This window comes from Hippopotamus amphibius, chromosome 8 (assembly GCF_030028045.1).
Source record: "Hippopotamus amphibius kiboko isolate mHipAmp2 chromosome 8, mHipAmp2.hap2, whole genome shotgun sequence".
Lineage (NCBI taxonomy): Eukaryota > Metazoa > Chordata > Mammalia > Artiodactyla > Hippopotamidae > Hippopotamus > Hippopotamus amphibius.
This window is the reverse complement of record NC_080193.1, coordinates 126,772,316-126,786,188: the sequence shown is the minus strand read 5'-3', so window position 1 is coordinate 126,786,188 and position 13,873 is coordinate 126,772,316. Positions and strand designations below refer to the sequence as shown.

The 13,873-nt window shown below is 35.5% G+C and overlaps 1 protein-coding gene across 1 annotated transcript in view; it reads right to left on the bottom strand.

The window, feature by feature from the left end:
- Window positions 1–13,873, bottom strand: part of CHN1 (chimerin 1) — a 198,905-nt gene that overhangs the window by 136,935 nt on the left and 48,097 nt on the right. Inside the window, exons 3-4 of the mRNA XM_057746578.1 lie at window positions 7,640–7,678; window positions 3,185–3,240 (exon numbers count right to left, since the gene is read on the bottom strand). Coding sequence (XP_057602561.1) covers window positions 3,185–3,240; window positions 7,640–7,678 — 95 coding nt within the window. The remainder of the gene's footprint in view (window positions 1–3,184; window positions 3,241–7,639; window positions 7,679–13,873) is intronic.

Below are 13,873 nucleotides of genomic sequence, written 5' to 3'. Positions count from 1 at the left end.
TTATTGTTAATCTCTTACTGTGCCTAATTTATAAACTAAGCTTTTAATAGATATGTATATATAGGAAAAAAACATAGTATACATTGGGGTCAGTACTAGTCATGGTTTCAGGCATCCAGTGGGAGTCATGGGATGTATGCCCCCTGGATAAGGAGTGACTAGCGTGTGTGTAATATTTCTCAATAAAGACAGTTGTGTTACTAATGCTTTGGGACTTTTCACAGGAACAACTGCCAATATCTCACTTTCAGTTAAAAGTTTAAAAACTTGTGTCTGGAACATTTTATTAAACAGCATCTTAAAAAAATTCTCACTACACATAAAATTATTTTATCCTTGATCACAGCACAATAGCAAGGAAATGCACCACATACTCACCAAGCACCACATACTCATTCCACACATACATATATGCAGACTGGACATCTACATATATTTAAATTGCAACACGACAGTTAAAAGATAATCTCATGAAATTCCTGCCTAATTTTGTAAGTTGGTTCTCTTTGTGACTAACTATATACTTTCAGAGTTATTCCATTTTTTTTAAACCAGATGTCACAGTAACAAAATCCATTTCAACATTTTCTAAACAAAGAAGCAATTCTTTTCAATAGAATATTATCTAAGTTATCATGATTCCATATTACCTAATATATAGTCCACATTCAAAATTTCTCCAATTGTACCCAAAATGTGTAGCTTTAAGTATATATTTTGTACATATAGATATATATATATCTATACATATCTATATGTATCTATCAAGATGCATGCATTACATTTGGTTGGCATGTCTCTTTAGTCTCCTTTACTTTACAATGGTCCTACAACTGTTATTTCTTTTATGAAAATGACATTATTTAAAAGCCCAGGACAGGTGTCTTATAGTGTACGCATTCTGGATTGGTCTGACTTATACTTCACAAACAGATTTAAGTTAAACATTTTTGGCAGAAATACTGCATAAATGATGCTGTACATGTCTCACTGCATCACTTCAAGAGACACATGCAGGTAATGTTAAATTTGATCATCTGACTAAGGATGTGATTGCTAGACCTCTCCACTATAAAGATGTATTTTTCTCTTTGCAATTCATAAATAATCAAGACCATGTGATTATTCTGTTTACCTACAACCTTATATTCAATGTTTTAATGTCCAGTGATGACCCTTGCTTCACTCAATTATTAGTGCAAATCATTATCATTCTTCTACATTTTTACCTAATAATCTGATGGAAAGAACAATTTTCTCTCCTTTCTTTTCCTCTTTGTATTGGGGTAGGTTTTTTTTTTTAAAGTATCATTATAGACTTGCAAATTTCCTTTCATTCAATATGTTATAATTCATTACTATCATTATTCTTTCTGATGTCAAATTGTCCCAAATTTTGCTTGTGGGAACTCTTCAAGTATGCTCCTATGTGTTTTTGACACATCCTCATCCATTTTTGAGCCCTTCTTGCTTTCTGACATAAGATGTTCCTGGACCTCTCTGCCCCACATTCTAGAATCAGGAATTTCTCTAAGGAGCACTGGTTCCTTTTAGAAGGAAACAGTATTTGGAAACTAAAATTTGGGCACTGGGTTTATTCATTCTTATTGGGGCATCACTGCTTCTAAGCCCTTTCCATAAACTGAGATGGAGAGTATATTTTTAAAAACCTGTGATGTCATATTGATACCTCCAATTCAAATTCATTACCACAGTGTACTTCTCAATTTCCCCTCATTCCATATTTATATCTCCTAAAAACCCTGGTTCCCCAAAGTCCAATATAATTACTCATTTGCTCTATCCTATATTACAATAAAATAACTGCAGAATTTCTAAACAAGTACCACTAACAACAGCAAATCTAATAACTACAGTTTAAAGATTTTTTTGTAGGTTACAGATCTTAGAATATTTCCCTCTATCTTTGTATAGCCAAAATAATATGTTTAAAAGCTACTTTAATTTTGGGTGATTAGTTATGAATTTGTTAGGTTCATTTGTCTCTATCTGTATTCAACTTTAGCATTTTTTAAATCATTTTAATTTAATTTGGTTATTTGAATATGTGAAATATTTGCATAGTTCAGAAGTCAAAACTATATAAAAACACACCCCCAGAGAAATCTCACTTCAGTCCTTATCCCCTTTACGCTGCTCCTCACCCACTCCTTACGGAAAACTATTTCACCGGTATCCGGGTTAACCTTCCTGTGTTTCTCTTTTACAAAAATAACCTTTATTTTTCTCTTATTTTCCCTTCTTTATTACTAAAAAGAGACCATAATTACTATATATACATTTTGTATACAGAAATCATTCCATATCAGCTTGTAGAAATCTTCTTTATTCTTTTTAGTATTATAATTTATTCAGTCACCTATGAACATTTAGATTTTTTCCAATTTTTGCATTACAAATAATGCTAAAATGAAAAACTTTGAGCATATGCTATTTCATATTTGTACATGCAATTCATCAGAGTAAATCTCTAGAATTTGGACTGACAGGTCAAAGGGTAAATGCAGATGTTAGATATTACAAAACTCTCAAAGTTGTAGCATTTCACTTTCCCATCAGCAGTATATGAATGCCTATTTCCTCACAGGTTTACCAGCTAAGGAGTATATTCTAAGCTTTTGAACTTCTGCCAATTTGAAAAGTGAAAACTTTCACTGAGTATTTTAATTTGCATTTCTCTTATTATTAATGAAGTTAAACATCTTTTCATATATTGTCATGTCATATATGTCAGATCTCTTTTGGTGAACTGAACTGTCCATGACTTTTGCATTTGACTTTTGCGTTTTAAAATCATGATTTAAATCTTTTTTTAACAGAAAAATTACTTCAATGATGCTACAATGATGCCTTCAAACTTTGTTTCAAAAAGTGAAGAATAAAACACTAAAAAAACGGAAGAATGTACAAATTCACTGAAAAGAATACTAACGTCACTTAAAACTATACTCTTATTCTATCCTGTGTTCCAAACAGTCCATTAAAAAGTGGTAGTTATTTCAAGTGAGAAGAATGTTAAGAAAAATGCATTCAAGTTATAATTTTATGATGCTAAGTAGCATCAACAGTTAATCCCACAAATAACCAAGCCACTCAGGAAGGTCAAAGTTTGGAAAACCAATGATTGTGAGACATTTTGTTGTAATGGTTTCATTACACCCACCTCATTAGTACAGGTAATTCTCCGAGGATGAGGGGCTTCTTGTTGCAGTTGATATACTGGGAAGTTAGAAAATAAAAGATGTCAGTTTCCCTTACATAGAACATCTGAATATATCAGGAATCAAAACCTGCCTGCTTTTTTATGTTCATAAGCAAACTGTATTACAGTTCTACTTGTTATTAAATTTTGTTATGAAGAAAGCAAAGAAGTAAGCCAAACTAAATATAGTGAAAGCCCAAGGAGGAAACACAAATTAAAAAAATCATAATCCACAGAAGTGTTACAACAAATCAGTATTGGATATTTGGCTCTGTTCTCCATAATCTGGTCATTTATTTTCCCCAATTTTTGTGGATATGTTACACAAAGCATGCCTCTGCTATAAATGAATAATAGTTGTATATTTTAAAAGCACATTATTAAGTGTCAAACTTGAAGCTAAAATTAGAATTTATAGGCTACATGTAACACATATGCTGTTTTCTCCCCTATTTATATTGTGAACATCTATCTTCAAAGATAACCTCCCCTAGAAACAAGATTTCTGAACCAAAATTACCACCACTTACTCAACCAGAGTAAATGCAGCAAAAGACAGAATTCAGACACTTAAATAGCTTGCCAGAGGATAATTTTTAGGGTATCTGAAAATGAACTGGTGAAAATTATACCAATACCATGTCCTTCTAAGCCTCACTTCAGGCTTTTGGATTTAAAATAAAGAAAAAAATGAGTAGAATGTGTGGTTATCAGAGAAAGTGTGTTTATGTAGTTCTAAGTTTATCTCTTGAGAAAATTTGTTTTCTATTTCTACACATACAGTCACATACAACTGAATTTAATACAGTATTTATATATGTAGACATTTGACCAATATAACATTAAACTACCTAGCATCTGGGATTGTCAGATGATGTATGGCTGTCATTTCAACTGGATAGCATTATACAGACTCCACCTCTGATCATACTCATTCATATATAGTACAGGGACATACATATATACAATTAGACCATGTATATATATGTCTGTGTGTGTATACATACAATAAACATACGGAGAACACACACCCATCACTGTTCTGTATTGCTATGTAAAGGCAACAGAGTATTGCAGTTGCAAATCTGAACTCCTAAACCAGACCACCTGGAGTTTGAACGCTGGGGCTTACCTCTGACAATGCATACTGAGCCTCAGTTTTCCATCATTTGAAAATGGGGATAATAATAGTTTCTACTTCATAGATCACTAAAAGGATTAAATACTACATGTGAAAGATTTAAAATAGTCCCTGGCAATGGTAAAAGGGAGGGCCTTTGGATACTGCATAACTGAATGTAACATACGAATTCAGGGAACACCCATCAAAAGGATGATTAAAAAATCATGCACTGCAATAAAGAGTAATTAATTCAGGCCCTTCTCAATTTAGAGTTTTTTTTAATTTACACCAGAACTCAGCTGAAATTTAAATTGCACAATCATTAAATGACTCACCAAAAATTAATAGCTAAAGTCACGACGAGAAGATACATAATTAAGGTACTTAACATTTTTCAATCACCTTAGAAAGTATCAATGTATCTTGAGGTCAAAACCGGCTCAGGTATTCGGTTTGCTGTTTTCCAAATTTAAATTTGTTTTTAACATTTAAAAATTAAGAGATTTAACAACAACAACAACAACAGCAAAAGAGAATTCTAGCTTCTCTTGAAAACTTAGAAGAAGTGACAATACTGGACCCAGAGTGTTAGATGCCCCCAGTAAAGGGGAGCTAATTATGAGCTACTCTACTCCCTACAGACGCAACCTCACGCGGCTTTCTCACAGTCCCCAGCTGCCTCGCTTGCCTCATTTATTACATGTTAGGTCCCTGGTTTAATTCAAGCAATACATATTCAAAAGCAACAAAACTATATTTGTTTTAAAAGAGTTCTCAACTTAGAATCTTACTAATTCTATTTAATTATTGGTTTCAACTGGTAAGGTTTTAGAATTATGTTTTCACAAGCTCAACTAAACCAAAATCAGAAAGCACAAGAGAGGCATGGATAAAATAAGTTTCTTATAGAATCACAGTGAAAGTAAGTTTCTTATAATCACACTGTGAAAGCTATTCAGACCCCACCAAGTTAAAGACAGAAAAAAAAAATCCTTAACATGCTGCAACCTTTGACATGAAAAATTAACTGTCCCCTTTAGTTTTACAGATGTAGTACAGAAGTAAACAATGAGAACATTTTGAATAACTTTCACTCTGCTTGTATCTCCTTATGTGGACTGACATACCTGATTTTTTTAAAATCTCAATTTAGATTTCATCACCATTTTGAGAATTATTTTAATTACAAAAATTTAAGTCACAATACAGAGAAGATGACAAATGCATTATGGTTTGTCAGTCCCAAAGACGATCAAACAGAGTTTGTTAATTATCAACTCTGATCAAGGCACATACAGGAATTAAACAAAATGTCATGGCTCAGTTATTGAGGGTACAGGGCAGGGCCTACTATCCCAGTAACTTAAAATTTCAGTCACTATTAATGAAATAAGGGTGTCACAGGCTTGTCAGTTTTTAATTTTTTTCCTATTAAAATGCACAGACTCTGGGACAGATGAACTTCTGATATTATTAATAAATACATTATTGAAGATTATTTACAGCTAGCTGGACATAAAACTATAAAACTGACTGAGTGGCAAAGGCAAAACAAACAAAAAGAAAACAAAACAATTCCACCTATATCCCAATTTTTTCTAGGACCAGAATTTTGACAAACACATTTAACAATCTAAATGATTGTCGTAACACTTCTACGTGAGAATGTAACTTTTACATATTTTCTCATTAGGAAAAATCTGTACATATACAAATTCTTAGAATACATCATGATTTGATGAGGAAATTTCACATGACCAGTTTTAAATATGGGCCCTTCCACTCGGCTTTAACACAGTTTAATCATAAAATCTCCTTCAACTGGAAGTTTTTGTATTTGATGGTCAGAAAATAAAGTCTATTCTAATAATTTCCTCCCTGTTTCTACTCTTAAAATGATGGGGGGGGGGCAGTGTTCTTCAGGCACTGAAGTACTAAAAAGAATCTATAAACTCAGTATTATCACCAAAAAAAGAAAGAAATGTGCCATTTTTAAGACAAATGGTAACTTCTATAAGACATATGAAGATACAGAAAATACAAATTGCATATACCACATTTAGTAATCAATATTCTTCAGGGGGAAAAATCACCACCATGATTCAATAACAGTCTGAGGTTTTATAAACGCTCTTACATTGAAATGCACAAGGCACAAGTCAGAGCAAAGGGAATAAAGATAAACTGAAAACCAGAAAATACAGAGAAGAATTTTAAATAGGCGTGCTGCCAATGAGATTATGAGACAAAATCTTTGAGAGGTAAAGAACATTAGTCATTTTTATACAGTCTTTGAACTATACTCCCCCAAAACAAAAAGGAAGCAGCAGGGGTGGGGGAAAATGCATCTACGGCAATATTTTCAGAGACTGTTCATATTTTGCTTACTATAATTAGCCCAAAGTGGCAACCTATTACATTAAACTATCTGTTGTTCTGGGAACATAAAACCAATAAGAATCTGAATTGCTGCGCATTCAGTCAGCAAATTTTAGCAACTTAAAATATCAAAATATAGAATAACAACATTTACAAAGATGCTGACAATCTATATTTAAAGTACAGGGTTTTTAGGCTGCTTATTTGACTCTACAGACAACAAACAAAAGTTTACAGCACTGGTTTCTGCAATAGTGCATTCATGAAGTTTAAAAAAAAAAACAACGTTACTTATACTAACCCTATTCCCATTTTTTAAAAAAATCTAAAATAGCTTTTACTTGACACAGTAATACTCTCTAGACAACAAGGAAGGAAAAATAAAGGACTAAGAACCTAGACTCTTCAGAAAAAATTTATATTCTAACGCAAAGTTTAAAGAACAATATAGATTTAAATCTCTTTTATATTTGAGAAGGCAATTCCTAAAAAAGACCACTTTTCTTTTGCCTCTTTTTACTCAATCTTTCTAGCAAGACAGCCTCCTGACTTATCATCATCATTTAGTTATTCCTTTTTTATATAAAGAACCAGGATCTAAGAATAATTAGATTCCTTGAATTCTTAGCCTCTCCTTGCATTAGTTTTATCAGCCACTGTCAACATATATATGACATTCTACACAAGCTCAGAGGGATGAGATGCATTCCTGACATGCAAACCATGTACAGACTTTGTGGAAACACTCCTATTTCTCCACAATTTCTTTTTCTGTGCTAGTCACAAATTCTGTTGTGAATTAATTTTTCAGTGGACACAAAATAAAATGAATCTTCATATCTAATGATCCTAATATTTTTATATTACTTATAAGGCACTATAACCCACCCAATTTAAATTATTTGTATACTTACAGTAAGATTTCCAAACAGGAGGTCTATATTCATCTGTATCTGAAAGAATAAGCATAAAATTAACATTATTGAATATTTATATTTTAAATGAGATATTTTAATCATTAATTCATTTAAGATATATTTGTTGATGTTGTTCTAAGCATTGTGCTAGGCACTAAAGGGCATTCAAAGGTTTTTTAGTCTTGGTCCTCCCTTCCTTGGAGTACAATTTCACAAAGATGTTAAGAGAAAGTTACTGTATTTATTCAACTGCTTATCACATTAAAACATCAAGCTTAATTTTTACTGCTTTTATAGTCACTGAGGTAATAGTCAATAATGTCTTTGGGCTAATTCTATGATCATTCCAATGAAAGATCCCTGAAATCATTGGAATTTTCCTATATTTCCCTCCACCACATTTGGGGAATTCCAGCGAAAGTGGTTTTACTAACATCAGGAGAGAAGAACAGCAAGGTACAGACCTTAGTCCTCACACATCCTGGACAATCAAAACCAGGAAATGAGAAACACTTCAATGGAGGAGAGTGTATCTAGGGAGCCACAAAGAACACGAGGCGAACATGTGCTCTCCAGGTCCATTTCCCCTCACTCTGCTTGAATGTGGATTAGAAGACAGTGTGAAGAGGCAGCGGAAAGAGATGGAAATACAAACACATGAGGGAGACGGGGGAATTAGAGAAAGGAGAGGGCATAGTGTGGTCTGGCTTCTCATCTGAAAAGCACAGCTGAGGAATAATCTTGCCAGCACAAAGCCCTGCCTGCAAGGCCATGTAGCCAAACCAGCAGACACAGCATTTTGGTGTGCGGAGGTATGGCCAGACACATCACCTGGCTCTGCTGGCATCCCACTGAGGAATCTGACCCTAAAAATCACGGTCTCCAAGGAGGCAAGAAAATTCCTGAGAAGTTTATTGAGAAGGGTGATTCTTGAATACGCAGCTCACATTAAAATGGTCGCAGGCTAGAAACATTCAGCTCCCAACTCCCAACTTTTAAAATGCAATCTCACACTTCATTTATGATGTGTTATCACAAACCACACAGACGAGCTGAGTCAGAGGCTACGTAAAACTACCAATGATGGACAAAAGAACATAAAAGAGAAAATTCTAAGCCATGTAGAAACTGCTTGGCACCCAGGACAAGTTTTCATCTATGTTTTCTTAACGAATGAATAAAAGATTACATGAATAAATGAGTGAAGTAATGCAGCAAATACAGTTGACTCTCATTATTCACAGTAGTTATATTCTACAAGGTCACCGTAAACACTGAATTTACCAATGCTCCTGAGGAAACACAAGTTAGGTTCCTGTGAGCCTCTGGTCACACCATTTTCATCAACCAGTCAATACATAACCTTGTTTTCTGTATATTTCTGTTTAAAGACACCTTATTTAGTATATATTGTTGATTCATAAACAACGAACTCACAGCCAACTGCACTATAACTCATGCCTCAATGAAGCTTATCTGACGTGTGTATTTTCTCCGTAAGATATATCACTGCCTTCTTGCACTTAGGAGCACCAGACAGAATTTTGACACTATGCTTAGGGGCCATTTTAAAAAGTAAAATCATCAATAAAAATCCACAAAAATGCAAAAAATTGGGCACTAAATAGGCTATGAAAAGAACACTTGTTTACAGTATGAGAGCTGAAACAAAGAAGGCAGAGTTGCCTTGCTCAATCTCAGCTGGGAACATACAGGTCATGCAACTCAATTTGGGGCTCTATAAATGTTGGCAAATGACCAAGAAAGTGTTACAGGTATTTATTTTAAAAGTGTTACAAATAAATGCTAGCAAGTAAGCAAATTTGCAAATACAGAATCAAGAATAATGAGGACTGTCTGTATATGAATGAGCAATTATTTAGGAAAACTACCAATTCAGGTAAACTCACTGGGGAATGATATAACATTAGGATGAACTCTGACCTTAGCACAGTGATATACAGAAATTTACATATTTACTTTGCTAGGGTGTGTGTGTGGGGGGGTGGGTATACTTTGCTAGGGTGTGTGTGTGGGGGGGTGAGAGGGTTAATTATACTGATGTTTGTCTTAATAAGTAAATCACAATTAATTGAATTATATATTTTTTAATATGAGGAAAAACTTGCCTCTAAGAATTCAAGTCTTTTAATGATTTCACTGATGCCATATGGATGCTGTTATATTGCCATTCAATCCTAAGCCAGTTCCGGGTTTAAAAGGAGAGTGGACGTTCACTGTCCTGGCACTTGGCCTCCTTGACAGTGTCCAAACAGCGTAAGCTGCAGTGACCAGGCACCTCCCGACCCACTGCGTGGAAGATAGCACACATGGCCAGGAAGAGGAAGGGCACTCAATAAGGCTGGGACCTCATGCCACAACTACCAAGCCTGCCTTCTAGAGCCCACGAGCCACAACTACTGAACCCCACGTGCCTAGAGGCTGTGCTCCACAACAAGAGAAGCCACCACAATGAGAAGCCCATGCACCACAACGGAAAGGTAGCCCCCGCTCACAGCAACTAGAGGAAGCCCGCCCACAGCAAGGAGGACCCAACGCAGCCAATAAACAAACAAACAAACACACACAGTGATACTACCATATTTGCCTCAGGGCATTGTCAATGATTTCACCTATGCATTCTTTCCTTTTGTTCTTCCCTGTATACCTACGCTATTACAGAAGACATTATTCAAGGTGTCACAGATCACAATTCTGTGGCCAAACAAAATGAGTATTTGGCAAATAACCAAGAAATACTGGGATTTAAGTTTGTGTTTCCTTTAATATTAAAACAATTCTAATTATTCATGACATTTAAGAACACAGTCTGGGTTTTAAGTCTTTTCCTAGAAATCGATTGTCTTCAGGTGGAAGTGTAAACTGGTGCAACCTCGTTAGAGAACAAGTGGCAATACGTATCATAAGCCTTAGATGTGTGTAACAGGCAACTGTTCAGGCAGAGATTAAATGAGATGCTCTTTAAAAGGCAATCTTTTAAAATTATGTCAGTCTATATGTTTAGGGGTGGAGACCCAAGGTCACCCTCACATGGACTATTTTGTTGAACAAGTTAGGCAAAGGGTAGGCACCACGGCCCTCAGGAAAAAGGGGCTCACTGGGAGGGGAAGTTGCATGGCCTAGAGAAACATATCTTAGACTCTTGATGTGCAAAAGTAATTGCTAGAGTTGCTGAGACCAACTTTCCAGTACCCTAAATGCTCTGGAAGGGAGGAAATATTACCCCAATCTTTGATTCCTCAGATTCAAATTTAAGAAGTTCTGTCACAGAAGAAACTTACAGCCCAAACCAAGTTCCACTGGCAAGAAATGGCAGAAACACTCCTGAAAGAAAATGACTTTGAAAATGAATTAATTGAAACAGGTGATCTAGGGTCACACAGAGGGCTTATGGGTTTATTAGGAAGGATAGATTCTGGCCCAGCATGAGGCAGAGGCCAGATGTGTCTCTGATATCAGCCTCCCTGGCGCATGGAATCGTTGAGTATAAGAGTGTGAACTAATAAACTGCAATCTTGACCTCCAACTGGGGTCATTAGTTTGACCTGGGCCAGGTCTGACCAAAACGGGCATCCTAGTCGCAGTTAGACAAGCAACTATCGACAAAGGGCTGGTCTTCAACACTAACAGAAAGTAATAAAGAGAAGGAAGATAAACAGTGTACAATTATACTTACTACACTTTTCTTCAGGCATTTGTAAGAGAACAGGACCACTCTGGACTGAATAAGCCTCCTGAAGTTCAAACTTGGAGGAAGAGACGGTCTAAAGAGGAAGATATTAAACTTCCTGCTAACTAGGGCAATGATTAAGGGGAAAAAATATGGTAGCATATTTGGTTCCTGCATTTACATAACAGGTCATTTCAGTTCCTTTTGACCCCGCAGTTCTATTTCTGGGAATTTACTGTAAAATAATTAAGGATGTTAGAAAAATACTAGTATAGAATACCACTGAAATATTTCTTTTAAAACTAAAAAGCTGGATTCAACCTAAAGGCCTAACAATTAGAAACTGATAGAATCAATGATGATAGATTCTAGTTTGAAGACACCTTGACCACAGCAAAAACATGTCACCTTTTAATCTGTTAGAAAGTCTGACAGATATTTTAAATATTTTTAATCTTTTAAACCAGTGGCTCTCAAACTTTTTGGTTTCAAAAATGTGGGGGGAGTCAAGGAAGGGAGGGAATACAGGGATATGTGTATAAAAACAGTTGACTGAACTTGGTGTACCCCCAAAAAAATAATAAATAAATAAAAATTTTAAAAAAATGTGGATTCTAAGGAGCTTTTAATATCTATTGATATTAGAAGTTAAAACATAAATTTTAATAGTATGTATCTGCTAATTTATTAAAAATAATAAACCAATTATCTTAACACTTCTATGAAAAAAATAACAAGTTTTCAAAACAAGAAATGTGTTTTACGTTTTGCTCATCTCCCCAGTGTCTGGTGAAGGGGAGACAGCTAGGTACTCCTGTCCACTCTGCACTCAGTCTGCTGTGATATCACACGCCACGTACAGCCCGCAAGATCCAACCAGCCACTTGTGAGAGGATGAGAGCAAAAAGGGCAAATAATGTCATTACTATTATTTCAAATAGTTCTGACTTTGTGGAAACTCTGAGAAAACTTGGAGACTTCCAAGAGTCCTTAGAACATGCGTTGAGAACAACTGCTTCAAACCATGATGTCCTTGGCATATTTAGGATACGGGGTGAGGTGGGATAAGATACATTTCATCGAACAGAAGAAATACAAAAGTTAACTAAGACAGGAAAAGAGAGGAGATCATGAATCCCTTTGCACATCAAAGTCCTTCCAGCCTGTTCAAAGGAAGTTATCAAGGGCCTTCAGCTAGAGGTCTCAAGGACTCCCATCACCTCTTTTTGATTCTGTCAGAAAACCCACCCAGACCAAGCATATAAATATGACAGACTTCCATCTCTAGAGCATGACTGAGAATGACAGCCAGACAACCTATGACTCAGTGACAGCTAATTTTAAAACTACCTTAAAAAATTCAGGGACAGCTGCTTAAAATAATCTTAGATGGTATAACTGCTTAAATTAAGTACATACCCACAAAATCCATTTTCTCCATTGCCTTTATGTGTCAGTAACACTTTTCATTCACTACACGAAAGATAATTTTATATAAATATCAAAATTATGCTGCCATACAGAAATGTTAAAATAATTAGAAAGTTTCATTCATTCAATAAATACGTATTAAACACCCCCTATGGGTAAGAATGTCAGTTACAAGGTGGGTCCAGATGTCGTTTACACCTTTTAGGGCAGTAAGAAAAATAAGATGGATATGATTACTTACTAACAAGGTAATATAATAAGAGTAATATATAAGAGTGTAAGAAGAGTAATATATAATACTCTTATACAAAATGAGAGCTTCATAAACCATCATCTTGTCAAAATCCTTGACAAGAATAGGTCCCCAATGAGTACTTGCTGAGCTCATGAAAGAACAGAAGGGAAGAAGGAATCACTTTTGGCCAGAGTGTCAAGAAAGACAAATCAGAGGTGGTATCATCTGACAACGTCTCTGAAGGATGGATGATTTTTAAAGTACAGGGGCCAAGGGAAGGAGACTGGAAAGAAAAGAGAGAACAATATTCTAAACAGAGCAGTGAACAGGCACAGAAACAAGAAAATTTGGAAAGTGTCTGAGGAACTGCAAAAATGCAGAGTGGGTGAAATAAAAGACATGTTGAGGAAAGCTTGAGACCAGGTCCTGGAGGGAACCTGGGCTGTGCTGTTCTGGAGGCATCCATAGGTAATGCACTGTGTGTTTTCCTCTGCTTTGTGTACTAAATACTCAGATGTATGAGAGGAATACCATGGTTAGGCACAGGTCAATTCTCATGAGTCAGAGAAAACAAGCCAAGCAGGAGGAAGGCCAAAGGTAGGAGAAACAGCAAGCAAAACTGATGGAGCAAAGACCTGGAGGAGGAGAAAGTAATGGACTCAAAAATCACAGGTGGTAGACAAGGCCTGGGAAGGTGGAGACACAGCTCTATGTCTAATCAAGTGGGAAAGTAACAAGGCAGGTTCTGTTTGAGACATTCTCCTCTGGGACTCTAAGCAAAAATCTAAAGCAATAATTCAGGAAAACAAAAGAAAAAATGAGATTGTTAAACTATGTGGAAAATAAAGGCAAAGTTGATTAGCACGTACAGTGT